This window comes from Diadema setosum, chromosome 6 (genome assembly GCF_964275005.1).
Source record: "Diadema setosum chromosome 6, eeDiaSeto1, whole genome shotgun sequence".
Classification (NCBI taxonomy): Eukaryota; Metazoa; Echinodermata; class Echinoidea; order Diadematoida; family Diadematidae; genus Diadema; species Diadema setosum.
This window is the reverse complement of record NC_092690.1, coordinates 1,276,278-1,303,744: the sequence shown is the minus strand read 5'-3', so window position 1 is coordinate 1,303,744 and position 27,467 is coordinate 1,276,278. Positions and strand designations below refer to the sequence as shown.

The following is a 27,467-nucleotide window of genomic DNA, read 5'->3' as shown; positions in this document are numbered from 1 at the left end:
AGGCTGGCGGTTGGTGTGGACACTGCAAAGAGAGACATGCAAATATGTATTTCAACACGAATGTTAATATCATCTAAAGTAGACGATTGGGTCTGAATATTTGAACTTTCCATAGTATTTAAAACCACGTAACTTAAGAATAGATATTTGAATTCCATGAGCTTTTGCCCTCAACATTGTTATGGGGAGGGGTGGAACGTATAACATGTATAGGATCTACCATGGCTACAATGCATTTTTTTTTAATCGAAATGAAAAAAAAAATAAATGTTTTAAAGAATATGTACAGCTGACTAAAATTGCACCAAGAATACAAAAGAAAAAAGAAAAAAGATAAATCAGGCTTCCATAGTTAGCAGGTACAGAGTACCATTTAATATGACTTTATTTTTTTAGGCTTATTTTAAGTGGATAAATTCCTGTATGTATGAAAACACCACAATCACATTCTTCATTCTTTCAAGAAATAACAAACAAGATCTAAGACTACTTCAGTACTTGTGTTTAACCAAAGATGTAGCCCAAACATTATTAAATAATGTTTGGCTACATCTTTGCCTAAACACAAGTACTGACAACAAATTTTGTTGTCCTTACTTTTCTTACTAAAGTAATGATGTTAATGTCATTATTAGAACATATCGTCTTCCATCAGTTCATGTTGCCACTGAAGACTAAATGGAATTCATCAGTATCAAGCTTTATTGTCATTAGCTTGAAGTCGAAACTATCACTGCTTACTATAAAGCTGTAACTTTTTTAGATTTTTAGACGAAAACTGAATTTGAGGTAGAAGACGTCTAGTCGATGATCATAACAGTATATTAGGGTCCACTCAATGTATTTGCGCATAGGTAAATTTCTTTTGAGAGTCACTACTTCTACTAGACCACTAGTAGTAGTACTACTACAAGTATCCTACATTTACATAACGCGTACATTAGTAGAACCACAACCACAATCACACCAATGAGCCACGTTTTGGCAAGCCCACCGAAAGGAAAGGCTGTCATACTCATAGCTCTAAGTTTGCTCTTTATTTTCATAGCTTGCTGTGTTTTTTGTTTATTTTTTTTTTTACTCATCGAGTTCTTAAATCTTAGTGAAAACTATTATCGAAGGTACTGGACCCTACTAGCAAAGCGTACTGTCGTCCAGTCTGTACAGCCCAATCGCCGTACTTCGCACGGCGTCTGGTCGGGCTAGATCAAACTTAGACCTGACAAAAACCCATAAAACTTACCGGTGTTACCGCTGATTTTCTTTGTGGTAGCATTAGCTGTTCAGGAGAATATCCATTCCATGACTGCAAAACAGAACAATGGGCATGACTTCATGGTTCACACTGCAGCAAAGCTTGCCTGCCAGTCAACCAGTCGGTGTAACTCTGCTTAAGCTGTTGTCGCAAGCAAGAAAGCGGTGCGGCAGCAGCGGCGGCACTACAATACACTCACTGCCGCGGCTGAAATGGACCTGCAGCACGTAGCCGTAGGTCTAACACATAGAGTTATGCAGTGCAGCGTGTGTTGTGATGGCCACGATGTTGATACGTTGTTTTGCCGTGCTGACTGTAGCGCGCATGGCCCTGATTTTACACAGCAAAGCGCTGTATGATGACATACGTTCTTTTGGCGTCGCAATTTCCTTCTTTTTTCTTGAGAAACCACCATGAAAAAACAGTGTATGTAAACATACGTTCATTTGCCGTAACAGCGAAAATGCTTTCTTTGTCATTTCTATACGTATCTCAGGTTACGTTGTTTTGCCTAGCTGGAAACGGCAAAGTTGTGAAAAAGGTGTGTAAGATACGCTTTTTATCTCTGAAATGGTAAACATTTGAGAATTGAGACTTTCACCATTTAAAAGAGCGCATTTTATTTAGGAGCCATATGCTCATAACTCAAAATGCCCAAATTTTGAGTTACGTTCCTTTGCCTTATCACGGCCGATTGGGATCATAGCCTTTTAGAGGCCGTCTGCAACTTGATATGAATTGTTGTGCTACATACCAGCGTACTGTAGTTGTCAGGACAAGAAGTCAGTGTAGTATGTGTAGGTTGAGATGGGGGGGGGGGGGCAAAGAACGAGTTTGTAAAAGAGAGGAATACGGCACACTTTAGACATGGAACCTTTGTGTGCCTCTTTTTTTTTCCTGTCCATTGGTTTGTGTATGAAAGTCGTGCATTTTCGATGCATTGACACAGAAAGGGTTAAGCAAAGACAAAACAATGAATGGTAATGACGTCATGACTTCTAGGCTTCAGCCATTAGTTATGTGGCCAAGTAAATTTGTGACTGTCTTGTCATGATATATATGTATATATATCTGACCCTGCATCACAAACCCAATAAAAAAAAAGTCGCCAGACATTTGATTTCAGTCAAGAGCAGATTCCACAAATGGAAACTTTTAACCTTCAGAGTAACGTACAACTAGATATAATTGTACTTTCCTGACCTTACTATTAACTCTTGATATTGGAAAAAAAGCCAATCGGAAGACTGTGAACTGAGAAAAGAGGCTCTGAAGTATAGGGTCTAATTTGCTTAATCTTTACCAAGCCGTGCTAGGGCCTAGCTGTGTGATGAAAGGGACAAAACAACATGTAAAGACTGGATCAACAAGAATGAAGGGATTATCAGATAAAACTAGATTTGAGCATTCTTTACTAAGACTTTTTGTCAATGATTGATACCAACTTTCAGAGAAGTAGCATCTTTCTTTATGCAGTTACAAAAGTTGGAAGTAAAGAATGTGTACAGGGTTTTTGGAGAAATGAAAAGGGACTCTTTATAAAGGCACACCTAATAACACTATTCTTTCAAAAAAGATTCAAGAAAAACTTCTAAAAACACACTTTCTTGTTTGTTTTATGATCCCAAACTTTCTCATAATGCAACAGAAGATTTGTTCAGTTCTTTATAAAGATATGAAAAACTCAAGATTGATTAGGCTGACCGATTTCATTTATTTTCTGTCCTCCCACAAAATCATTGCTCGCGACTTTTTGTTGCCTTTACGATGCACAGTCACTTATAGAATACATGATGTATATTTATTTATTTATTTATTTATTTATGTATTTTTTTATTTATTCATTCATTCATTCATTCATTCATTTATTCGTATATGTTGTATTTTTTTTTTTTTGCATAATGTCATCGTTGACTTACATGAGGTTCTCATTCCAGCTCCGTTATTAAACGATGTAACCCCACGACCTTCTACACTCGGTCATTCAATTCTCCCTTTTAGGCATTAACTCCAAAAACGAATCTCTCCAAACAAAGAGAAAATAATTTTCTCTTTTCGAATGAAACAAAAAATGAATAAATGAAGATATGACATTTGAAATTTCAGCATATCATCTCCTTATTATTTAATTTTGAACATAATTTGCACTGTCCTGAAGGGATTTTTTTTTTTTTTTTTGCTCTCTTTCATAAATTGATAATGTTCTGAAGTAGATTTCCTATTTTAGAGGGCAATTACATTTGCAAAGAAAAAAAAAATATTTCTAGACACTTTTTTATAATGATGATCATGATAATATGATGACAATGATGATGATGATAATTAATATCATAGTTACTACTAGTAGTAATATCATTATTGTTATCATTATTTCAATATTTTCTTTTTCCGTTTCAACGTAGTATTAAACATGTATATCACCTGAATACTATGTATGCCCTACATTGTTACCTGTGTGTTTGTGTTATTACATCTTATTATATTTTGTATATTATTTTCCTAGTAACTGAATGTTGAATGTCTCCAAACTGAAATTTACCTATTCCATAATTTAATAATTTCATTATTGGCGCTTATTTATTGTTGTTTTATTCAAATCCTTCATTCAATTAACTGCTTACTTTTTGTGCGGCGGGGTATAATGCTGTCATTCCTGCTATGATGAATTAGGGGATAACACCAGATATATCATGATGACATCAATATAGTTATCTTTGCCCAGGATAGCAAGTTTTCGTGTATCAAAGCACAACTCTCTCTCAGGGGCTTGGCTATGGACAGCCCTCATTACGGTCTGTTCCCAGCAGACTAGACGCTCATGGGCTTATTAATGTTTATGCTCAACGCTCATCTTATACCGCTACGGATTGATTGAAACGCACCTTTATTCTATTTAACATGTTTCTCAATGTTGTTATTCTTGTACTTGTCTCCCCACTGTATAGGAATTCGCCAATATGATGCTCCTTCTGATTTCAGTGATGCTACTGTGTGGCGGCGGCCTCTCAAACGGTGAGTCATCCCACCCCACCCCTTAACGAATAATGGAACTCCATTGAGTGTTGCCAGTGTGCCTAGATTCACCGTCCAGTGTGGGCATGTGTATCCCCTCCCGGAAACAGAAGGTTTTTCATTTATCAGCATTCCCACCCCCACCCCCACTTTCGCTGCCCTGTTTGAGGAATAAATGAGTCAAGTACATGAGATGTAACCCATATATTAACTCTTCCTAGCAGTGCCTAATGTGTCACGCAAGCGTTCACTCCATAAAGAAAATACGTGATTGTTAAAGGTGTGCATGTGTGTGTGTGTATGTGTGTGTGTATGTGTGTGTGACAAAGAGAGAGGGATATATAAATGTATGTATGTACATATATATAAATATATCGGGGTTTTTTTCTCTGCCTCTCTCTCTCTCTCTCTCTCTTCATTTCCTACACTCCCTACTGTACGCCTCTACAATCATACCTGTGTGATTAATGAACATAAGTTAGCACGATTGGCTGAAGTATTCGTATCCCAGATCGGAACTTGCTGCCTGCTTGTTAGCATTTATCAGGAGGAGGCCCAAATGGGGTCGGACGAATGAGTGCTGTTTTAGTAGTGCGTTTCATTCGTATTAACAGTGGTCCTGCAATTTACTGGGAAATGAGTGTTCTTATTTTACGACGTTTCGGAACATGCCCACTTCCTTTTGATTGGTCTATTTTAATTATAATTTAATTATATTATTATTATTATTCGTAGTAGTATCATCACCGTCATGATCGTTATCATTTTATCAGAAATGAAAGTCCGGCTGATTAAAAAAAATACAAATGGTGAGGGGGGGGGGTGATCCTGCAGAGAAGATATCATCGAATAATCTACCTATTGCATTTGAAGAGTTTGTTTGTAAAAACCGATAAGTCCATATTTGCCAAATGAACATATTTGCGATTAAAGGTCATGAAAAATAAAGAGAATAATAAGAACATTTTGCTTCTTTTGACCATAACTTCAAAAATATACATTAATATGTTGTGAGCAATATATCAATTAAAAGGTATTATTTTGTACTTTTTGACAGAAACCTTACCTCAAAATCTTCAAAAATTGACTTATCGGTTTTTGCAAACAAACTCTTCATTTATTAACAAAAGTATCTACTTTAACCGATGTTCCATTATCATCATGATTAGATGTATTTTACGTGTAGTTATTGTTTTCAATTGCTGAATAACTAATCATGTAACAACAACAATCAGTGTCTGTGAGTGTGAAATGCAAATGAAAGGATAAATTCCTTCAAGACAGTGCACGAGCTCATTTGAAAATTGCTTCATGTCGATAATACGTTCATGTTTGTATGTATGTGTGTTCGTGTGTGTGACAGGGAGTTTGCGTGTCCATGCATGAAAAAAAAAATGAAAAAAAAATCTTTCATTACGTGTTCAAACTACTCTCATTTTGCTTTTTAATTATGAAACAAATAAGCTTCTTGGGAAAGTGCCAACTTTTTATTATATTTTTTTTTTCAGGCGTGGCAGGATTTGGAAAGTTTGCGAAAGCTAGAACATGGGAAATTAAATAAAAAGTGAAATTCTCTAGGGGCAAGAGCATGTCACACGCTAACAAGTTTTGAAATGATTATCAATTGTGTGATTATTTTGATGAAAACAAATACGATCCATGACATACTTTCAGAATTTAGGTTCACGCAGAGAAACACTTGAATAAGTTTTGAGAACTTCGTAGTTATTATGATGCTTGTTGATGTAGTTTAGTGTAACACCTTGTGAACGTTTCACATATATATCACAAACAGATAAATTATTATTTCGTCATTAACTCTGTGAGGCTTGATTAATGATTGACATGGAAATCGACGTAAGTTTAGGCACACTGTCCAATATACATAGTTCGGAAGGGTTCATTGGCAACTACACAAAGTAAATTTCATCTTTTTTTTTTCAGGTCTTTACTCATACGTAAATGCACTTCTTTTCATTGCTTCAACTATCACTGCTAAGATGAACTGTGTGAGAAAGCATTAAAATGCTGTTTCTTAATGTGTGCGACTGTGTGTTTATGTGTGTGTGAATGTATTGGGGTGTGCTCGTGTATTTATGTAGACCTATTAGCCTTAAAGGGATCGTATAATTTTGGTTGAGACCTAATTTCAGGTTTCTAACAATATTTGGTGAGATTATGAGAAACATCTTATGAAATATGAAAGAGCATGTAATTCTATATTTAAGGAATTCAACGTTTATTTGATGAAAATTGGAGATATCCAACAAAGAGCGATTCTAATAAAGTGTGGGACCCACACTTTATTACGATCGCTTTGTTTTACTTTTTTTTTTTTGATGTTTCAGTCATTCCAAACTAGATTTTCATCGAATAAACTTTAAATTCCTCTTAAAAATGGTATGCTATGTACTCGTAAGTGTTTTCTTGCCATCTTGCAAAAAGTTAAAAGCCCAATCCTCATCTCCACCAATACTGTACTATCCCTTTAACATACATAGTGTGTTGTACTACATGTATTCCAAAGTCGGGTGATAGAGTACAAATAGCAAAGTTCTCGTTCAACAAGAAAACCCAATCTTATAGTGGTTAATAATTGCATGGAGTTTAAATAGCTCACTGACAAATGTTATTTGATTTAGACAATGTCAGTTTGTCGATGTTCTTTTCAAAAGAATGGTGTGGATTTTAATTGTACGTTGTGATTTTACTCACAGATGGATCTAAAAACTTTTATGAAAATTATAAGTTTTGATGAATAAAGATAATCAAAATGACATAACTAATGTGGATGATTTCAGTCTCAATATAGACCATAGGGGAAATGTTGTACTATATGTGTCATCATCATATTATAATCACCTTGAGCTTTGAGCATAGATGTGTGCGTTAAATTGATTTTGTCACGTTCGCGTTTTGTCTTTGAAATTCACATGAGTTGAGGGAAGAAAGCTGAGATATTATCATGTTCGTCGTAAATACGTAGAACCTTACATCCTCACTTGATGACAACTACTATTTTTGAATCTATTTGTATTTGGTCTTGATGCGGACCACCGCACACACACAAAAAAAGTGACAAATGTATGTTTGCAACTTTTTTACTTAGAAAATAATTGTGTTTGATATCAACGTCGTATATTAGCAGTGAAATGAACATAAAAAAGAAACTTAAGGTAGCTATATACTTCTCACTTGTGCTGCTGAATAATTTTCACTTAATCGGAAGAGACATATTTATGCCAATTCATACTAAGTACAAAAGTAATATAAAATTCTACATACGCCTACACAGTAAGTCTTACAAGACAACTAAATTCATGACATTCTTCCGTCGAGATGCTTTCATTGCAACTGATTGACAAATAGGCAATTTGTCAATCAGTTGCAATGAAAGCATCTCGACGGAAGAATTTCATGAATTTGAATAATTACGCAGTACCCGCTGCACGCTATAAGGATTAGAACCAACACAGCTGTCGGGCGAAAGGTCGGTGGTCTAGTGGATATGACGCCTGTCCGGTGATCAGGAGGTCGTGGTTCGAATCCCGCTCGAGTTTGTACGCCCATGATTTTTTATCATGGCTACTACTAAAACACTGATCAATTCAGTGCTTATTTACGTCGATGCAGGGCAATTTGTCAATCAGTTGCAAAGACAACTAAAGTTCTTCTTTGATCAACGTGCTCTTACTCATCAATAATGGCGTGCTTAATTACACAAAGTGCACATACAAATAGACAGCATAGCAAAACAGCTGCAGGCAGTAACCTAAGATATCATAAATTAGTGTTACATTGAAGGAACATAATTTGTAATTGTTTGTTTTAATACATTATAATCACCCTATCCCCATATCTACTTTTATTGCTAAACAAAACAACAATAGTCGCTTGTCTTCGCTTGCTGTACACACACATACCTATACACGCACACACAGACACACACACAAGAGTTACTGGCAATAAAGAGTGAGGGCGTTGTAATTAAATGCCATCCGCAGTTTTAATAGGAGTACTCTTGTGTCTGGAAGGCCTCAACAAAAAGACTTAACCTCGAAATGAGGCTATATACTTATTGCAGGCAGTCTCATCAAATTGGTAACTAACGAATCATTACATAAAAATTTGAAAAAATTCATATCGTAAAACGTTTAAACTGTTTGAATATTGAATGATACCTCACTTGTTTCCAAGACATTATTAATCTTTCTGGAAGTTATGAAGATAAACGTATACCATCGTTCCATATAATTGTCTTTGTTTCGTAGCTCCCGCACTATTGTTATCGAACCCTTCAACTGAATGAAGCGATGGGAAATCGTTGGTCCCATTTCGGATTATGTTTTCGCGACTTCAATTATAAATGGTGCAAGCTATAGTTAACGATCATTTTCGCCGGAATATGTCACGTACACTTCGTGTTTATGTCTGAAAGAAGAGAGTTTTGTGTGCTGATTACTAACTGTGAGGAAAATTATAGCTACTTAGCATCTGTTGCCATGAAAACGTATATTTTACAACGTAACATCCTATCAAATTCAAGTCTCGTGAAGTTTCCTCTTGTATCTGTTTTTTTTTTTTTTTTGGTTTTTTGTTTGTTTGTTTGTTTGTTTTTTGGCAGATGTAAGATATCTCCATGCCAGATATGATATTGGCAGATATTTCCTAATCACAAAATACGAAATACAAATAAGTCAGTCAAAGGAACGCCAATTCATAAGGCTATTGTGAGTTGGACAAACTCTCAAGGTTTCTTTACGCAACATGGCATTCTTAGTACATGTAGTGAAACACATAACTAATTCATGGGATATCAAATTTGAAGACAAATGCTGCTATCGCGAGCTTTTGATCAGACGTCGAAAACAACTACTGTTATGGTGTGAAGAATGGTAACTATTCCTTTTTTTTTTTAGAAAGTAATTGTAACTATAGGGACCAGGTGATTGTCATGATTCATAAAAGAGCTCTATCCAGGCTATGAAGTGAGTTAATTCATACTTGCTTAAAGAAAGAAATAGAAAACGTAGCATAATAATTGTTACTTACACACTGGTTGCTCCAGAAATCAATCCCCCCCCCCCAAAAAAAAAAAAAAAAAACACACACACACACAAAACAACAACAACAACAACAACAAACAAACCAAAAATGAAAATGAAGTAACACAGAAACATTTTAAACAACAAAACCTGTACCTTTCAGGAACTTCAGAAGATCGATTGGTGGGCCAACAAATCAACTGCAAGCGAGAAGGAAATGGGCGGATAAAACAAACAAACAAACAAAACAAACAGACATAACACGCAGATACAGAGTGAGAAACACACACGTACATACATACAAACACACATACAAAATCGTTTTTAATACACGTCATACGCACATTACAACATGCGTAGCACACACCTTTTACGTGGGCCACAAGCGGAGAGGGAGGGAGGGGAAGACAATCAAGGAGCGAGTAGTGATGAGTAGTAATACTCTTAAGGGCTTTTTACACTTGTGTTTCTTAACCCCGGACTTTCTCTGACCCAGGACTATCGTTAGTCCCGTACCAATTTTTTTCAGCTTTTTACACTCGCCAATTAGTCCCGTACTATCTCTTGTCCGGGGCTAAGGAGAAAACTGACCTTTTTACACTCGTCTTTCTAGCCCCGGACTTTCCAAACCACATGAATATTCATAATTACGCTGTGTACTGTACACGTACACGCACGCACCGGCAGCACTTGATTACCTCGTTTCTGATTGGTCAGTGAGGGTCGCACTTCGTCTCCGTCGCTTAGCCCAGGATTATTTTTTCGTTCTGTTTACACTCACTTGCTTGGCACCGCAATTGCGGTGCTAGCACCGCAATTGCGGTGCTAACCCCTGCTATTTTGCAGGGCCAGATAGTACCGTACTATCGGTGGGGCTAGCCCACTTTGGCAAAAACGAGTGTAAACAGAAAGTGGGCTAAGGATAGTCCCGTACTATCGGTGGGGCTAAGGCCCCCCCTTAGCCCCACCGATAGTCCGGGGCTAAGCAAAAATTTACAAGTGTAAAAAGCCCTTTAGTGTGTAGGGGAGTGGGTCAAATGCAGGCATAATTATGCCTCGAAGACACTGGAAAAATCTACGGGGTGGAGAGAGATGGGGAGGCTGGGAGAGGGTGATCCGAGAGGAGGGAAGGCACGAGGGCATTTTATGTGCATGTGTGCGTATGTGTGTGTGTGTGTGTGTGTGTGTGTGTGTTTGGGAGTTTATGCCACCGGGTGAAAGCTGCCCAAGAAAGTGCGTCATACCATGGAGCTACACACAGACCGCTGTGTAGTAATTCCATGGTCATACCAATGAAGGACGCTCTGCTTCATCCTTTGATGTATAGCCCTCGCCTTCGGCCCTGTCGCCCGGTCATCGTAAATGAGTAAGCTGATGATTCAACCTGGCGCCAATGCCAGGCTATTTCGACATGCGTTGCAATCATCTCCCCTTTCCTTAGAAATATCCACGTTTGCTGATGCTTTATTAATACGCGCAGCATAAATTGAGAAAGTGCTGTGTTGTATCAGTAACACTAATTGAAAAAAGTTCATTCGACTATAATTCATGTTGTAGTTCGTTCTACCTGAACTGAAAACAATGCATGACTCTGTGTTGCATCATATCGAATGAAATCGAATGAAAAAAAGTTCATGTAGTAAAGAGCTGGCGGCACGAAATGTCCGTGGCTGCAATTAACTGCATTGAAACTCGCAGCAGTTGAGGCAATATGGCGCGCCCCCGCTGTGGTCCCCAGACTTCTGTTTGTTTTGGCGCGCCCGCCGGGGGATGCTGTCCTTGACATCGCTGTTCTCCAGGTTGCAAATACTTTTCTTCTTTTTTTTCCTCTACTATACTTTAGCTCCCCCCCCCCCATAGTCTTGGTACAAGACTTGCCTCAGGTGTGTCCGTGAATATTTGCGCATCAAATCCCGTGAGAAATTCGTGTGACACTATTCAGAAGACAAAGAGACGGTTGTTCTGAGCTATAGAGGCAAAGAATGTACATACGATCAGTGCACACAGATTAACATAGATGAATGAAAAAAAAAACAATTAGAAGACTACAAATTAGCATAATATATTGATAGATTTTTTGAAGCTATAGTCATGTATGCACTATAGGTCATTGTGTTTGTACTGGCATCTATGTTCCATCACTCCAAAATCTTCGAGTGATCCCTGACGTCACTCCAAAATGAGTGAAAATGAGCATTTTCACTCAAAATTCACTCGAATTTTCACTCGAAATTGACTCTTTTTTTGTATTCACTCTTTTTAGAGTGAAAATTTTCACTCGATTTTTTTATGTCTCATGTTTCTTTCATTTATCAGAAAATGTTTATCCATTTTATGATATTATAAGATTATTTAATTTCTAGCAGGTTCCTTCTGGTAATAACAGTGCGATCTATTGAATTGTATGGACATTGTATGCAATTCATTTTCTTCCCGTATCAAGTCACACTTGCATTATCTGCCGTAATGTACTATTTACATTATGCGCAATCAGATACTAGTGTCTACCTGTGATCATTACCATCCTTGAACAGACTGAATAGTGAGTCACTGTTAGGGAAACAATGTTTCTATAAAGGAAAGTGTTAAGGGGAAGGGGTTCTGTGTATAAACAGGTAAAAACGAATCGTGTCCGAAAGCAGCCGCAGCGGCGACTCACACCAACAGACGGCGCTCTTTCGGAGTAGGCGGGAAGCCACGTCACATGTTCTACAAATAGAGATTGCAGAGATGATATATTTTATACATGACATTCCCTTTAATCTGCTAGCATTTATCATTAATGATTTTTTTTTTTTTTTCATTTCTGGTCTCTCTCATCCAGCGGTAGGTCCTCCGTATGAAAACCCCCTTTTCCATGTAATTAAGATATAACAAATTGTCTAATAACATACGATATAATCTCTTTGTACTTTCTTTGTCATTTGGGCTTTTTTATTGTTACTAGTAGCAGAAGGAGTGTCATTACCGCTATCATCTTCAATAGTCCGTATTATTCGTGTCGTCATATTTTGCGTGGTATGCGAGCACCATCTTTAAAATTCACTTGGTATATCATATTTTTTGTGTACATGTAGAAAATCAGTTTTATTGATGATAGATATGATCGCACACCACTTTGCAAACAAATATTTCTTGCTATCGGTCAGATTTCGCAAGATATATTAAAATGATGCCTTTTCAATCAAAGTACATTGATACTAAGACTGAAAAATAAACGGTAGGAAGTCCAAAATTAAGGAAAGCGTCATTGAGATTTAAAAAAAAAAGAAGAACGGCCTCGGTACCAAAGGGGATTTCAATCGCCCTACCCACTGGAGAAATGAATCGGTACAACTGAACACTAGTGTGACCACTGAGAATATTCGATTCACAGTGCTCTCAAAATGCCATTGCTTTTGTATTATTCTTTGCAAAGAAAAATTTTCTATTAGTATTTTATGTCCATTTTCAATTAAGTCATGAGTAGAAATCTATTGCCAAAAAAAGAAACATTAAAATTTTTGAAATGAACTAAACTTCGTCCCTGCTATTATATTATATCATATATATATATATATATATATATATATATATATATATATATACATTGTATATATTATAATAATATATATATATATATTATATATATATACATATATATATAGAGAGAGAGAGATTATATATAGAGAGATTATATATATATATATATATATATATATATATATATATATATATATATATATATATATATATAAAACAATACGCAAAAAATGCAGAACAGATTATCCATTTTATCGCAGTCAGATATTTGAGATAGATAATGTTTAAAAAAATACAGACTGAATACTCATTCCTTTCAAACGAAAAAATATCTCTTTTTCATGATAACCTTCTATTAAAAACTTGGAAAGGAAGTTTATATGTTTTTGTTATGAGGATCTTCATGTATAATGATTATCTCTATATAATCATACAATTACATTCTTTTCGTCAAAGACCATCTCGATATGTAGTGATTACAAAAGAAACAAAGTTCTAGCGCGAGGGAGGCACGCGAGAGGCAAGTCCAAGCGAGGCTCTTCTAAGTGTCCAAATATCATAATTAGTTAAGCAAAGTGCAGAGAATCATAACCACTCAACAGAGGTGTTTAAGAGAATAGAAGAAGTCAGATTAGCAGCTATCAATATCAAGCAGTCACACAAACTAACAAACTAACTAACTGACAAAGCAACTATTAACTTACTAACAAACATACGTATTTGCTAACAATGGTGAACTAACGCTGAATTATACATAAAGAGTGAACAAATCCGTCTAAAAATATTCATCGTTTTGATAGCTCATGAATAGCTGCTGTCACATTTGCATGTCTCATAGAAAATAGGGGGTGGGGTGCTATTCTCTCCGGCTGAGGCGCTTGGCTACTACGATCTTTCTGCACTATGATGGCCAGCCTGTGAGGCCTTTCGAAAAAAAGGCTTGTTATTATGAACGTACATCCGGGGTTTCACTGTGTGTTTCGAATCAGGCGAGGATTCTATAGAATGCCAGCAGTGTACTCAGATGACGTCGTCTAACCCCGCCTTTATGCCGCCTAGTGATCCCGACGCCGTATCGTGCGATGCTCCGCTGACAGTGAACTGTTCCATGCCGAGAGCGTGCAAGGCAAATGTGGTCGAACAGACCTACACGCATGAAACTCGTGAGTACCCGTTTCTACTACAGTATGCAGTGTAGTGTTATAGTAGCTGAACTTGTGGTAGTATTATAGATTAATAAAGGCAATTGATTAGCAAGATGGATGTATACATTATGGAAGAGGGATTTGTGTTACAAAAGTATAAGTGAAATCTGCTTCGTTCGTTTTTTGTGCTATTGCGATGACAAATTCATGATATCCAAAGAGAGTCACAATACATTTTTTTTTCCAAATAGTAATTGTACAAATTGTATAATACATTAATGAATGATATTACTTTATTGATGATGATATCAATAAATAATATTATTATTCAAAAGTAATACCCATTTTTATATTTCATAGCGCACTAGGGAATATTGCACTCGTCAGGCTTAAATGTCTTGGTATCCCATTCATTGTCTTCAAATGTAATTTGACCGTTTGTGTGATATTATGATTGTGTTACCTGTCACATCTATGATTCATTTTGTGTAGATTAGCCATCCATTCAGTGATGGGTCATTGTACATAGGATTGCCGAATGCCAACTGACATTATGCTTCGCTCTTGTTCTTTTTTTTATTTTCACATTTCTCCTTCCTACGCTCAGTGGGCAATATCTCATTTACTCGAAGGGAGCTGGGATGTGATGAGGGCGGGCTCCAGGGAACTTTCTGCATCTCTGGCGATACGTTTGCCTCCCTCGTCGCAGCCACCGTTGCCGATACACTAAAGGAAATCTTCGAACCGCTTGGTCTGACGTACAGGGGGGTCAGCGGCAGTCTGTGTGTTTGCGACACGGGCGACAACTGCAACGCCATCGGCACCACTACAGCGCCACCTGCGGCAGGAACGACCGTCGCAGCCGCGCCAATCGTAGGAGACGGCAGCCGCGGCGGAGATGCTGGCACAACTATGCAGACCACGACTCGTGGGGGCGCTATGCACTTCACAATGAACGGGGCGCTATGCACTTCACAATGAACGGGGCGCTCTTGTTCATTGGCACTTCCCTTTCTGTTACGGCTGCTATCAACCTCGCTTAAAGGGGTGGTTTTCCTGGTTTAGCACCAATTACCGTTCTAAAACCAGGGAATAATTTTGGTTACGTGAAATTTTCTGGTATCGTTCGCATCACATCACAAAGATTAAACGAAAAAGACGATGCAATTCTGCCCGATTAAATCGGTATTAGCCCTACTTTGTAGAGGCGAGAAGAGGACTGTTATCTGTTAACCAGACAAAATGTGTACATTGACTTGAATTTTATTTGCATATTGCATATTGATATAGCATGAAAATACATAAGATATGATAATATCAACTTTTAGAAAAAACAAATACAATGATATTCCAGGCATTTACAGCTGTACATGCAAATTGTATACTTATCCTACATAGGAACAGCAGGTTATGGTGTAGTTTAGTTCAGTTTAATAAAGAAATACGAATAAGAATGCATAGACAGATGTATGGACAAAGGTTCTGAAAAAAAAAAAAACCAGAGGATATTGCTGCTAAAGGGAGAAACCAAAAGTTAGCACAATTGCAAGTCGAGAATAGTTCTCCCATCATACCTACATTTCAAAAAGATAATGCTCACTGCAAGGTCCCCTCTTCAAAAGTATACTTAAAAAGTGTATGATATTGAACAAAATTATTCTTCGTTACTAAACTTTATCCAACAATTCATTTTTTTTTTCGATTTCGTCGAAATGAAAACCTTGTTCTTTCTTCACAAAATGTGTCGTTTCACATTTCGAGAGTCTAAGCAAGGTATGATCTTTGCCTCTAGACTTGTATGCATAAAAGTAGTAGTAGTAGGAGGAGGAGGAGGAGGAGAAGTAGTAGTAGTAGTAGTTGTAGTAGTAGTAGTTGTTGTTGTTGTAGTAGTAGTTGTAGTAGTAGTAGTAGTAGGAGGAGGAGGAGTAGTAGTTGTTTGTTGTAGTAGTAGTTGTAGTAGTAGTAGTAGTAGTAGCAGTAGTAGTAGTAGTAGTTGTTGTTGTAGTAGTAGTAGTAGTAGCAGTAGTATTAGTAGTTGTTGTTGTAGTAGTAGTAGTTGCAGTAGTAGTAGTAGTAGTAGCAGTAGTAGTAGTAGTTGTTAGTTGTAGTAGTAGTTGTAGTAGTAGTTCACTATTTCACTATTTCTTTTCGTAGTAATGAGCATTTGTTTTTTTTTTTTCTGCTCTTATATACTTTTCATTATTGTTGTTCTAGTTTGCCATACGAAACAAAAATGAATTTCGTAGTTATAAGTATTGGGCATTCGTTTTTTATGCTTTACATACCTTTTATTATTGCTGGCATGGCTGAAATTTTTAATGACTTCTTTTCTTCAATTGGAAAAAATCTTTCTCAAAATATTCCTCTTTCTAGTAAATCTTTTAGTGATTTTTTAGATACACCTAACTCCAAAACTATATTTTTTGACCCAACATATAAAGAAGAAATAATAAAGATTGTTGCCAATTTGAAAGAAGACAAAAGTCCTGGCCACGACGGAATTGACAACTATTTGATAAAAAACATAATTCCTCAAATAGTGGATCCCTTAGTACATATTATCAACTCATCGCTTGCAACTGGCCATGTGCCAAATAGCATGAAAATTGCGAAAGTAATTCCTATTTATAAGAAAGGGGAGAAGGATGATGTCAATAACTATAGACCCATATCTTTATTATCTTCTATTTCTAAGATTCTTGAAAGAATAGTCTACATCAGGACAGTACGTTTTCTTAAAACCTGCGACATATTTTCAAACTTTCAATTTGGATTCAGGGAAAATCACAGCACAACACACGCACTACTTGCCCTCATCGACAAAGTCACACACGCACTCGACACACTTTCACACACAATAGGTATCTCCTTGGACTTCTCCAAAGCCTTTGACACGATTAACCACGGAATACTACTCGCCAAACTGTCTCATTACGGAATACGTGGAAAGGCCTTGGAGTGGTTCACGAGTTACCTATCAGAAAGATTAGTAGGCTTGCTAAGGGCAAAAAAAAAAGGGGTGATCGCTGCATTTTATAGTACAAATGTCCTATTTGGCACACATGTTTCTCTGTACAATTGGAATTTTTTCATCTAAAGAGATAATCTGTATCTATGCAAATAAGCCTTAATTTGCATAATTTATGAAAAATACATATAAAAATATTCAAAAATATATGTGCATCCAGCGGAAATACCTAATTTGATATAAATATTCTATAGAGTATGTGGAAACAATGCCTGCAAAAATTGATTTCATACCTATGTAAATAAACATAAAATTTGCATAATTATGCAAGTTATTGTGCAAAAATCTGCATTTTTCAAAGAATTTCTCAACTATTAAGCACTGGATCTTGTAGTACAAAGTTTGAACCTGGGATGGATGTTCCTTGGGTCAAGAGTAAATGATTCATCTGAAGAGACAAACTGTCTCTATGCAAACAACCTGTTATTTGCATAATATGCATATCAATACCTACACATCAATAGATAACCAGAACAAGCAAAAAGCCTTAATGAAGCTTTAAAGAAACTTGATCCCCTTAAATCTCATCCTAAATAGATTTAACCCGTTAAAAACGCTTTATGAAACAAAATGAGAAAAGAAATTGAATTTATTGAACCATCATTACCAGCTAATTTACATAATTCCTAAAGAAAGTAAAGTAAAAACATTATTTTTAAAGTTTTCTGTAATACAAGCAAAGAACTGCATGTTATAATCGAAACTACGGAAGTAGTATGCATTTCCTTTAGTCAAAAGGAGATGGTTTGTAATATCAAAAGACTATTTGTCTATATGCAAATACAACCTAATTAGCATCTTATGCACGTTAATACCCGAATGTACCAGAAGTCAATGGTCAAGGTAACTTAAGAAATTGTATCAGTTTACGCGATAACTCGAGACTAGACTATGCAAATTTCACCAAACCTGGTCCAAAGATGACGCATGGTTGGGCAAGTGATTAAGCAGTTTTTGAGTAAAATCAGCAAGAGGTCAAAGGTCAAAAAGTTCAATGCCAATGCTAAAATTTAATTGTTTTCCCCATATCTATGCAACGTCTGAAGGTACTTTCTTCAAACTTACTGACTGCATACAATGTACTACCAAAATATGATTCTCCAGAGAGTTTCAGGTCAAGAGGTCAAAGGTCAAAGTTCAGGTGAAAGTGTTTAAGTTTCACACTTTTTCTATGTATCTCGCAAATGGTTCAAGGTGTCTTCAAGGAACTTGGTACTGGCAGGGATTTTCTAGGGAATTTAGGGGTCATTTGTCAAAGGTCAGGGGTCAAAGATCAAGGTCAATTGGGCCCTCAAAATTTCACTATTTCCCTTATGTTTTTGCAATGCTTGTAGGATTTCTCTTGAAACTTCATATATACATGTATTATCTAATGGATATTCTCTGGGAAATTTCCTCCCAAAATGTCAAAGCTCTGATAAAAGTTCTATATTTCACGTTGTCTTTCATATCTTGAATGTGAATCAAGGTGAGATCATGCCACTTAGTACATATTTGTGCATGTTCTACCTGACAGTGATACCTCTGTTTATTATCGAAAAAACGTTGAGCCCTCCCCTCTCAAGTGTTTTTGTTTCCTCTTGATAAGTAGGAAAGGACATGAAATTCAGTGACATGGTATAGTCATCACCGTCATTACATTTAATGTATGGGTCGCATGGAAGTTAATTTTGATGCACACATGTATAACTTCTGACATTCTTTATACCGTACCTTTTACATTTTTACCTGTGTATTTCTTTTTTATTTAACCTCTGACATCTTTACGCTAAACCAGTTAACATATTTATTTTTTGGAAAAAGCTTCAAGATCATGTAGGTAATGATGATCTATACAGGTATTAGCTGATATGTGGTGGAATATAACATTCTTTGGACCACCAGGGAGTTACATTTTTCCAAGGGAAAACAATCACAACCAAGGAGAATATGACATTTACGATTCACGTAAACAGTAGCCTGTGACGATCTGTTGACAAATCACATCCTAGTAATTGTAAAAGCCATCGAATTAACTCTTTTATGGCTATGAACATAGTATTTCTGCTTTGATTTATGGTTGAAATTGACTGATTAGACTGAGACTATTTGACTTAAAGTGCATGTATAACATCTCCTTTATTGTTCACATGAAAAGTTTTGCATATTATTGCCATATCAAAATGTTATTGTGTATAAATTTCCTAGCATAGTTCCCATACAATAGTAGCTCATAGCATACTGAGTTAACATTTTTTTTCCAGAAACAGACTTTGTTTCTAACTCAAGCTTGTAAGTTCTTAATGTGTGCAGCTACCCTTGCATCCAAATAATTTGCACAATCAGTTTGATGTAAAAAGCCTCTCATTCGCTTGATTGCCTACACAATACAATGAAAATTAGATTTCACACTTTCACTATGGTAGTATTTTTTGTAATGATTTTCTAATCATGACCTCAGTTGTGTACTGTTTGCAAGGGAAACACAGTCCTTTTGTAAGCAATATTGTTCCAATTTGCATCTGTTCATTTGTAGGCTGTACTGTTAGATTTGCATGTATAATCATATTTAAAAGAGTGTCACTATCGACCGTTATTTTTTCCACCCTGCAAAGTATTTATGCAATGAGGGAAAGTTGCGAGCAAAAATCATTTCAAAGATCAATATGTTTTGAAATTTCACGTTTGGTGTACTTATTTACATAATTTATGCTTAAAATGCCTAAGTTTATTTAACAATATGGAAACAATTTAAGCAACTGAAAAGTGTTGTTGTGAGAATATTGTCTTATTCTAATAGCTTTTTGGATATTAAGTTCAAAGCGATTTAAGACATTGTTTGTTCTGATTATCTGTAGATGTGTAGGTATTGATATGCATATTATGCAAATAACGGGTTGTTTTCATAGAGACAACTAAGTTAATTTAACAATATGGAAACAATTTAAGCAACTGAAAAGTGTTGTTGTGAGAATATTGTCTTATTCTATTAGCTTTTTGGATATTAAGTTCATAGCGATTTAAGACATTGTTTGTTCTGGTTATCTATTGATGTGTAGGTATTGATATGCATATTATGCAAATAACAGGTTGATTTCATTGAGACAATTTGTCTCTTCAGATGAATCATTTACTTTTGACCCAAGGAACATCAATCCCAGGTTCAAACTTTGTACTACAAGATCCAGTGCTTAATAGTTTAGAAATTCTCTAAAAAATGCAGATTTTTGCACAATAACTTGCGTAATTATGCAAATTTTATATCAATTTACATAGGTATGAAATCAGTTTTTGCAGGAATTGTTTCCACTTACTGAATAGAAATTTTGTACCAAATTAGGTATTTCCGCTGGATGCACATATATTTTAAAATAATTTTTATATGTATTTTTGCATAAATTATGCAAATTAAGGCTTATTTGCATAGATACAGATTGTCTCTTTAGATGAAAAATTTTCAATTGCCCTACGGAACATCTGTGCCAAGTAGGACATTTGTACTAAAAAATGCAGCGTTTACCTCCTTAGCAAGTCTACTAGATCCCAATTTGTACATGTCAACGGCTTTGACTCTCAAAGTAGAACAATTGCATGTGGTGTTCCACAAGGGAGTTTATTAGGCCCATTGTTATTCATTATTTATATTAATGATTTTCATAGATCCTCGGAGAAACTATCATTCATATTATTCGCGGACGACTCTAATCTTTTTTTTTTCCCACCCTGACCCAAATATCTTAATAAGAACCGTCAATGAAGAATTGATAAAGGTCATACAATGGATATACGCAAACAAATTGTCATTAAATATTCAAAAAACAAAAGTTATGCTGTTTAGTAATTCTTTAGATAGCCTCCCAGGCAATATAACATTTGCTACTACTCCCTTAGAAGAAGTTTCTTCTTTTAAATTTCTTGGTGTTTGCGTTGATAACAAGCTTTCATGGAGGAATCATATTGATAACATATGTAAAATTATTTCACGTAACATTGGCGTAATGAATAGATTAAAATATTATCTTCCTTCATCTGCATTATTAACTCTTTATTCTAGTTTGATACTCCTTTATTTAAACTACGGGATTCTTGCTTGGGGTAATACATATCAGATGTTACTTGATAAACTTCTTTTATTGCAAAAGAAAGCGCTTAGAATTGTTTTTAATTTACATACCCGAGAACATACAGATGCTTTGTTTTCTGACCATAAAATATTAAAAGTAAATGATTTGTATGTGTTTCAACTTGGTCAGTTTATGTTTAATTACAACAGTACCTTTTTACCTAAAATATTCCACGATTTATTTCATCGAAACAGTCATGTTCATAACTATCCCACGCGACGATCCGACGAATTCCATCTTCCGTTAATGAGAACCGCACATGCCCAAAATACATTTCTTTATACCGGACCTAGACTTTGGAATAATTTAGATAATAGTTTAAAAGATTCCCCCACATTTGTCACATTTAAATATAAACTCAGAAAACATTTACTTTCTACTTATAATCTTAGATAATATAAATTGCTATAATTTATGCTTGAGCTTTCACCCGTCCTGATGTCGCAGCACTTGGCGTGTTCTGTGTGCAGACCTCTCTTCTTTCTTCTCTCCTTTTCCTTTCCTGTCTATTGTTCTTCGTAGACTTGTATTGTTACCGTCTTCTCTCCTCTCGGTACTGTCTCGCGTCCAACAGTGTATATGCGTGTGGGTAATTGAATGTGTGTACGAATGTATTGTCCTTGTCATATTTTCCCGGTACACGTGGTTCAATGAACAGTGTCCGGGCACTATAGCATTGGTATTCTATATTTTTTCCCAACCTGTGTATCTCAAAATAACTACATGTATATTGTTATAGAATAGTATATCATTCACTCATTATTTATCTAGCGATCCACGTCCGACAAGCTTTGCTTTTTAGTGGATCACTATTTTCCATGATCGAATTTATTTTCCGCTCGCCCACGTAGTATTTGTACAGTGTTCCTCTTTATTATTGTACATATATGTTGTTCTATAATTTGTCTCGTATATTACATGAATCTTTTGCAAGCGTTTGAACAATATCATTTAATGACATACATTGTACTATGTTTTTGATTTTCGTTGATTGGAAATAAACTATGATTGAATTTAAAAAAAAAATGAATTGAATTATTGTTATTCTAGTTTGCCAGACGATACAACAATGAATTTCATGTAGGAACTCAATTTACAATATCGTCTTTGAGTCTATACGCCTGAAAAGGAATGCTTTATGTAGATTCCTCCTAATTAGCAAATTGCCCTGCTTTAATTCGTTTTATTCCATGGTGTGTACATACAATTTTTCTTTGATTACTCGTGGTAATTAAGTGGATAAGAAAGAGCGAAACCTAAAGATACTACAATACACTGTCCCAGCAAATTTATTAGCTTTTTATCAGTAATATTTTCTAGGAATACCAGCATTTGTAACGACATTACTCATCATCATTTTACATTTAAATCTCTTTTAATTTTGTATCATATTTTCTTTCATTTTTTTTGCCCCTTCTGTCTTTTGATAGACGTAAAATTGGTTGGATACACTTTTGGATTCCACTGTGTCAGGCCGAGTACTAATACGTATTGTAACCTTGTTGGATTTAGATTTGTGTACCTTTTGTTAATATCTTTGAGACATTCGATGTAAAATACAAATAAAGCAATACATCGCCATTCTTACTTCAAAGCTTGTATGTAATGTCGTTTTCGTTGTGCGATGCAGTGTGCAGTGAAGGAAAACGTGCTCCTGAACGTTACGAATGAGTGATAGCCTGTGATTGAATACAATAATTATTCTGGTGAATGCAAAGGTGTAGGTTGTGCTCTTCCCTGTCTCACGGTCGTGATTAACCCGTTGAGGACGAGTCCTGAGTATATTCGGGCATGCAGGTGTCTTAATGGGAAATGTGTATTGTACCATAATCAAACCGTCCTCAACGGTTAATCATGAATTTAGTTATCAGTAGTTTCATTCTATTTATCATATTCATGACTGCGCATTCACAGAGCAGAGCGTATTCTTGACAAGTTTGCTGTACAATGGAAACAATCTTATAGATAGGAATTAGTGGAAAACAATGATAATAACAATAACTTCTCGTTACACATTTCAGCAAGCAATGTCATGTAATTGATACGATGGAGTATCACATGAAGTATTACATACATACACAAACGCACACGCACACACATTGCACAAAACAGGCCTACTGTTCATTTTGTACCTAATACGGGAGTTCTGGAATTCATTGATAACAATTATCACGAAATTTAAGTCATCCGCAAATACACTCGTAAAAACAAAAGCAAAAGCAAAAAAAAAATGAAAAAGAAAAAAAAAACAAGAAAGAAAGTAAGCGCTTTTTCCTGTTCAAATTATTCATGCAAGACTGTCTTAGAATCAAATGAAATGTTAATTTGAGAACAATTATTAGACACCCCTTTCATGTTGGTAGGATGATAATGATGACTTAAAGGACAAGTTCACCTCCATACACGTGTGAATTGAGTAAATGCAGCAATATTAGTAAAACGCATTAGTGAAAGTCTGAGGAAAATCGGACAATCCATTCAAAAGTTACGAATTTTTAAATTATCTTTGCAGTCACTGCTGGATAAGAAGACTACCACTGTGTATGATGTTACATGCCTATAAGGATGATAAGGGAAATATAAAGAGAATTTCACAAAATTTATTTTATTTTTTTTTTTTCAAACAATGAACACTTCCTCAACCGGTCACTGCATGTATGTTAAGGGTAATATCATTTCCCTGCCTTCTAAAAGAGGCAAGACAAGCGTTCTTTTATTATGCGAGAAAGGTGGAAATATGTTGATTTTTTGTTTGTATTTCTTTGTATCGTTGTACAAATGTGACATCACAAGCTGTAGTAGTCTTCTCATCCAGCAATGACTGAGAAGAAACTTAAAAAAATCCATAACTTTTGAATGGGTTGTCCAATTTTCCTCAAACTCTCACTGATGTTTTCTTTTAGTAATGTTGCATTCACTAAATTCACGTGTCTTTGAACGTGGACTTTCTCCTTGAAAGCCCAAAATCAATAATTGCCAAAGATTGACAATAATGCACACATATGAATACGTGCACGTCCTCATAAATACCGAAACAAAATAGCAAACTTACGCAATGAGAGACAATAAATTAGAGACAGAATAAGTAAATTAAATCATAAGATTGGGAACGAAGCCTCTATTGAGTCCAAATCTATATCGGATCTGAGTAGTCTCAAGGATTATTGTGTCCTGAAATTGTGGGCTGATTTATTGTAATGCCAGTTTACGGTTCCTATAGTGGACAGTGGTGTTGTAGCGTGTGCAAGTAAGAACACTGCATTGCCGGGAACACAGTGACATTTTGTGGGGATCAAATGGGTATTCCACTCGTGCCATTCTTGAAGAGGCGTGAGAACGCAGAGTGACATTCAGCATGCGTTGTTGATACACTGCACTGATTAACATTTTTGGTGGCTAAATAAGATATTGATTTTAAAGGATGAAAGACTGTAGGGAAAGAAAGTACTATTCAACTGGTTACACTGAAGACGGAAAGAACATTATTTTTATATGATTATATTCTTTTTTTTTTTTAGATGCCGTGAACCATGCACACTTTTATTAGGCTTTAATTTACTCTATTGTGCAATAAGACTGATTTCCAATGAGTTTGAATTTCAGGGAACATTTTTTCTCTTTCCTTTTATTTTGCTCAGTGGAACAGTAATATGACTGTTTTCACCCATAAGGAAATTCTGTCCCTAAGTTCACATACCCAGTTAAAAGACAAATACATTACCTTTGATATGTATGATAGATGTTTAATGGTTATCAAAGTCTCGTATTAAAAAAATGAATAAAAAAGTTGCTTTCCTTTGCTGAGTAACAGTGTCACATTATTTTTTGTATTTTTTTTTAATATTTGTCCCTTCGGAGAGAAATGTGTGTGTGTGTGTGTGTGTGTGTGTGTGTGTGTGTGTTTGTGTGTGTGGTCGTATGGGCGTAAAAAACACCGATCAAAACCATGCAACGCCATGTTTGCTTAATGAGTACAAATGAATAACATTGTCCTTTCTCACTCTTTCCCATCTACTTTCTTCTAATTGTCCAGTTGGCGCCATCACTTGTAATATGTGTACGGAAGTGTCTTCTACAAACGCGGTTCTTCTAGCTGAATTAGCTGCAGACGAGGGTGCGGGGTCCGAAGGTACTGGCGCGCCCACGTCAGTGTCCTGCCAGACACCTGTTCCGATGACCTGTGACAAGTGCATGACGCAGCAATTCACTTTCACCTTCACCAGCGATACATGTAAGTATACCATACGACTTTCGCCTTCTGAGCCTTGGGCAGTAACTTACCGTCTGCGGCGTAGACAGGTCCTCAGACCCCCGAGGGGGGGGGGGGGGGTGTTGCGGCCCAAAGGGGCAATCACAATTTCTTGTTCTTATAACCACACACATACACATAGTTAAGGTTAGATTCTGAAAGACCAGACACGGTAAGCCATAGAATTATGCATTGCTTTAAAAATGGACTTTCCTTACCTGTCTAAAAAGTGGAAAGAAAGTACACACGAGAGAATAGTCTTTAATGAAAAATGACACTTGTAATTCAGGGTCTATTCAAGTTCTTAATCTCACCAAGTGTTGTTATCTGTGCCATAGATAGGACAAAACAGAATGTAACTCACAGAAGGGATTATCAGATTGAGCTATCACTGTACAGCGTATTGGGACATATTATTCGTGACCGATACAAATTTAGAATCAGTAGTCCAGGCTAGAAGGCACCCAACCTTGTTTTTTATATATACAATGTTTTTTATGGTTTCTTGTCAATTCGAGGGTGCTGATTCAAAATCCCATTGATGCCACTCGCGTAACCTTGAGCATTTTCGGCAAAATGCAAATATCCAAAATGGCCGCCAGATATGCTAATTCGGCCGTGATAAACACAATAATGTGCATTATATGACCAATTATTCCACCAAACTTTGTACATTTCTGTTCCTAGAGTTACTCCATCTGCATTTGCAAGCGAATTTTCATTTCATATAGGTTCATTTAGCATTTAAAGCTAATTTTTTTTATTCAAAATGGCCGCCATTCCTATGCTTATGTACTATATGAATGGCAAAACATATGCATGGAAATATAGAACAAATTTACTGTATTTCCAGTCCCGTACCTACGCTATCATAACGTGTTGCATGTGCAATATGTTGGGTGTCACTTACAATATATAGGGGGCTACATATATGAGCATTTGATATTCATAAACCTTACGATGTTGAACACAATTTCTTATAATTTCATTTGTCTCAACAAAAGTCTCAACAATATAAGTTCACTAAACGTCTCGCAAGGAATCAATATACCATCATATTGTACACGCCGGTTGAATATAAAAATGGAATATTAAGGAGCCTATAATACATGGTATTTATCAAATAATGTTGAAAATGGAGGGGAAGCTAGAAAGCAAAGCTTGTATTATGCATTCCCCTAAAACCATATTAACAAAGTACAGAATAATCCTATACAGTAAGTGCAGAGATACATGGTTGCAGACAAAACCACATCGAGCATTAATGACACAACTAGAATTTCTTTACTATGTATAGTTTTTTTTTTTTTCCAGCAAGGAGTTGGGGGGGGGGGGGAGGGAGCAGTCCTGAGGTGAGTTCGAAATGGATCATAACCTCCATCACTTTGATATGATTTGGTTTAGAAGTGCCACCTTGATATTATCGAGCAAACCTGACTTTCTTCTTGAATTTAAACAACAACAAAAACTGTTGAAGGCATAAACGAAACTGTCCTAATGCAATACCGTACAAACTGTTCATTAAACATCAACCAAGGAGCAATGTGAGATACCTCTTTCAGTTCTCTCACAGTTCCCAGGTGTTGATAATATACACTTTGACATCATGATCTCATTCAGTCTTGTCTTAAAACTAAATCTGTCATTTTCATTGTCTTTAAAGAACCCTTTAATTGTATGTTTAGCAGCAGGCGACATCAGCCCCAAATTTGCAGAATTCTCAGGCTAAAGATGCATATTAGTCCTGCCATTGTTTTAATTGCAACCACATCTGGTGATGTTCAGCACTTCCTCAGGGGTCAGAGGGAGATGATTTGCCATAGAAACAGGATGAAGACATGAAGACTTGCTTGATCACCACCCGTTGAAGCCCTGTGGCTTTGTTGCCAGGCCAGAGACAGTGTTGTAGGTAACTTGGGTGGTATCAGAGATGACATCAGACCAGCATCTGTACCAACCTGTTTTGGGGTCAAAGCTTTCAAGTTACAGTATAGGGAAATCTAGGCTTGTGGGATTTCAGGCACATTGATGGCAGGTTGTTCAAGGGGGCATTTCATGAAGTGTTTTGTCAGATCTTTTCTTTTTGACAAACTGTTATAAGCTATTAA

The 27,467-nt window shown here is 36.1% G+C and overlaps 2 protein-coding genes across 2 annotated transcripts in view; both read left to right on the top strand.

The window, feature by feature from the left end:
* Positions 1–27,467, top strand: part of LOC140229882 (uncharacterized) — a 62,121-nt gene that overhangs the window by 12,448 nt on the left and 22,206 nt on the right. The window contains exons 2-3 of the mRNA XM_072310088.1: positions 4,201–4,267; positions 25,144–25,341. Coding sequence (XP_072166189.1) covers positions 4,213–4,267; positions 25,144–25,341 — 253 coding nt within the window. The 5' untranslated portion in view covers positions 4,201–4,212. The remainder of the gene's footprint in view (positions 1–4,200; positions 4,268–25,143; positions 25,342–27,467) is intronic.
* On the top strand, positions 13,859–14,960 carry LOC140229883 (uncharacterized). Its single transcript, XM_072310089.1, has 2 exons — positions 13,859–13,997; positions 14,587–14,960. Exons 1-2 carry the CDS (start codon positions 13,859–13,861, stop codon positions 14,958–14,960), a joined length of 513 nt encoding a protein of 170 aa, XP_072166190.1.

Excerpts from the sequence above, each read along its gene's own strand:
- LOC140229883 (XM_072310089.1), top strand. The coding sequence starts at position 13,859 with ATGACGTCGTCTAACCCCGCCTTTATGCCGCCTAGTGATCCCGACGCC. Across the intron at positions 13,998-14,586 it reads GACCTACACGCATGAAACTC|TGGGCAATATCTCATTTACT; the intron begins GTGAGTACCCGT and ends TCCTACGCTCAG.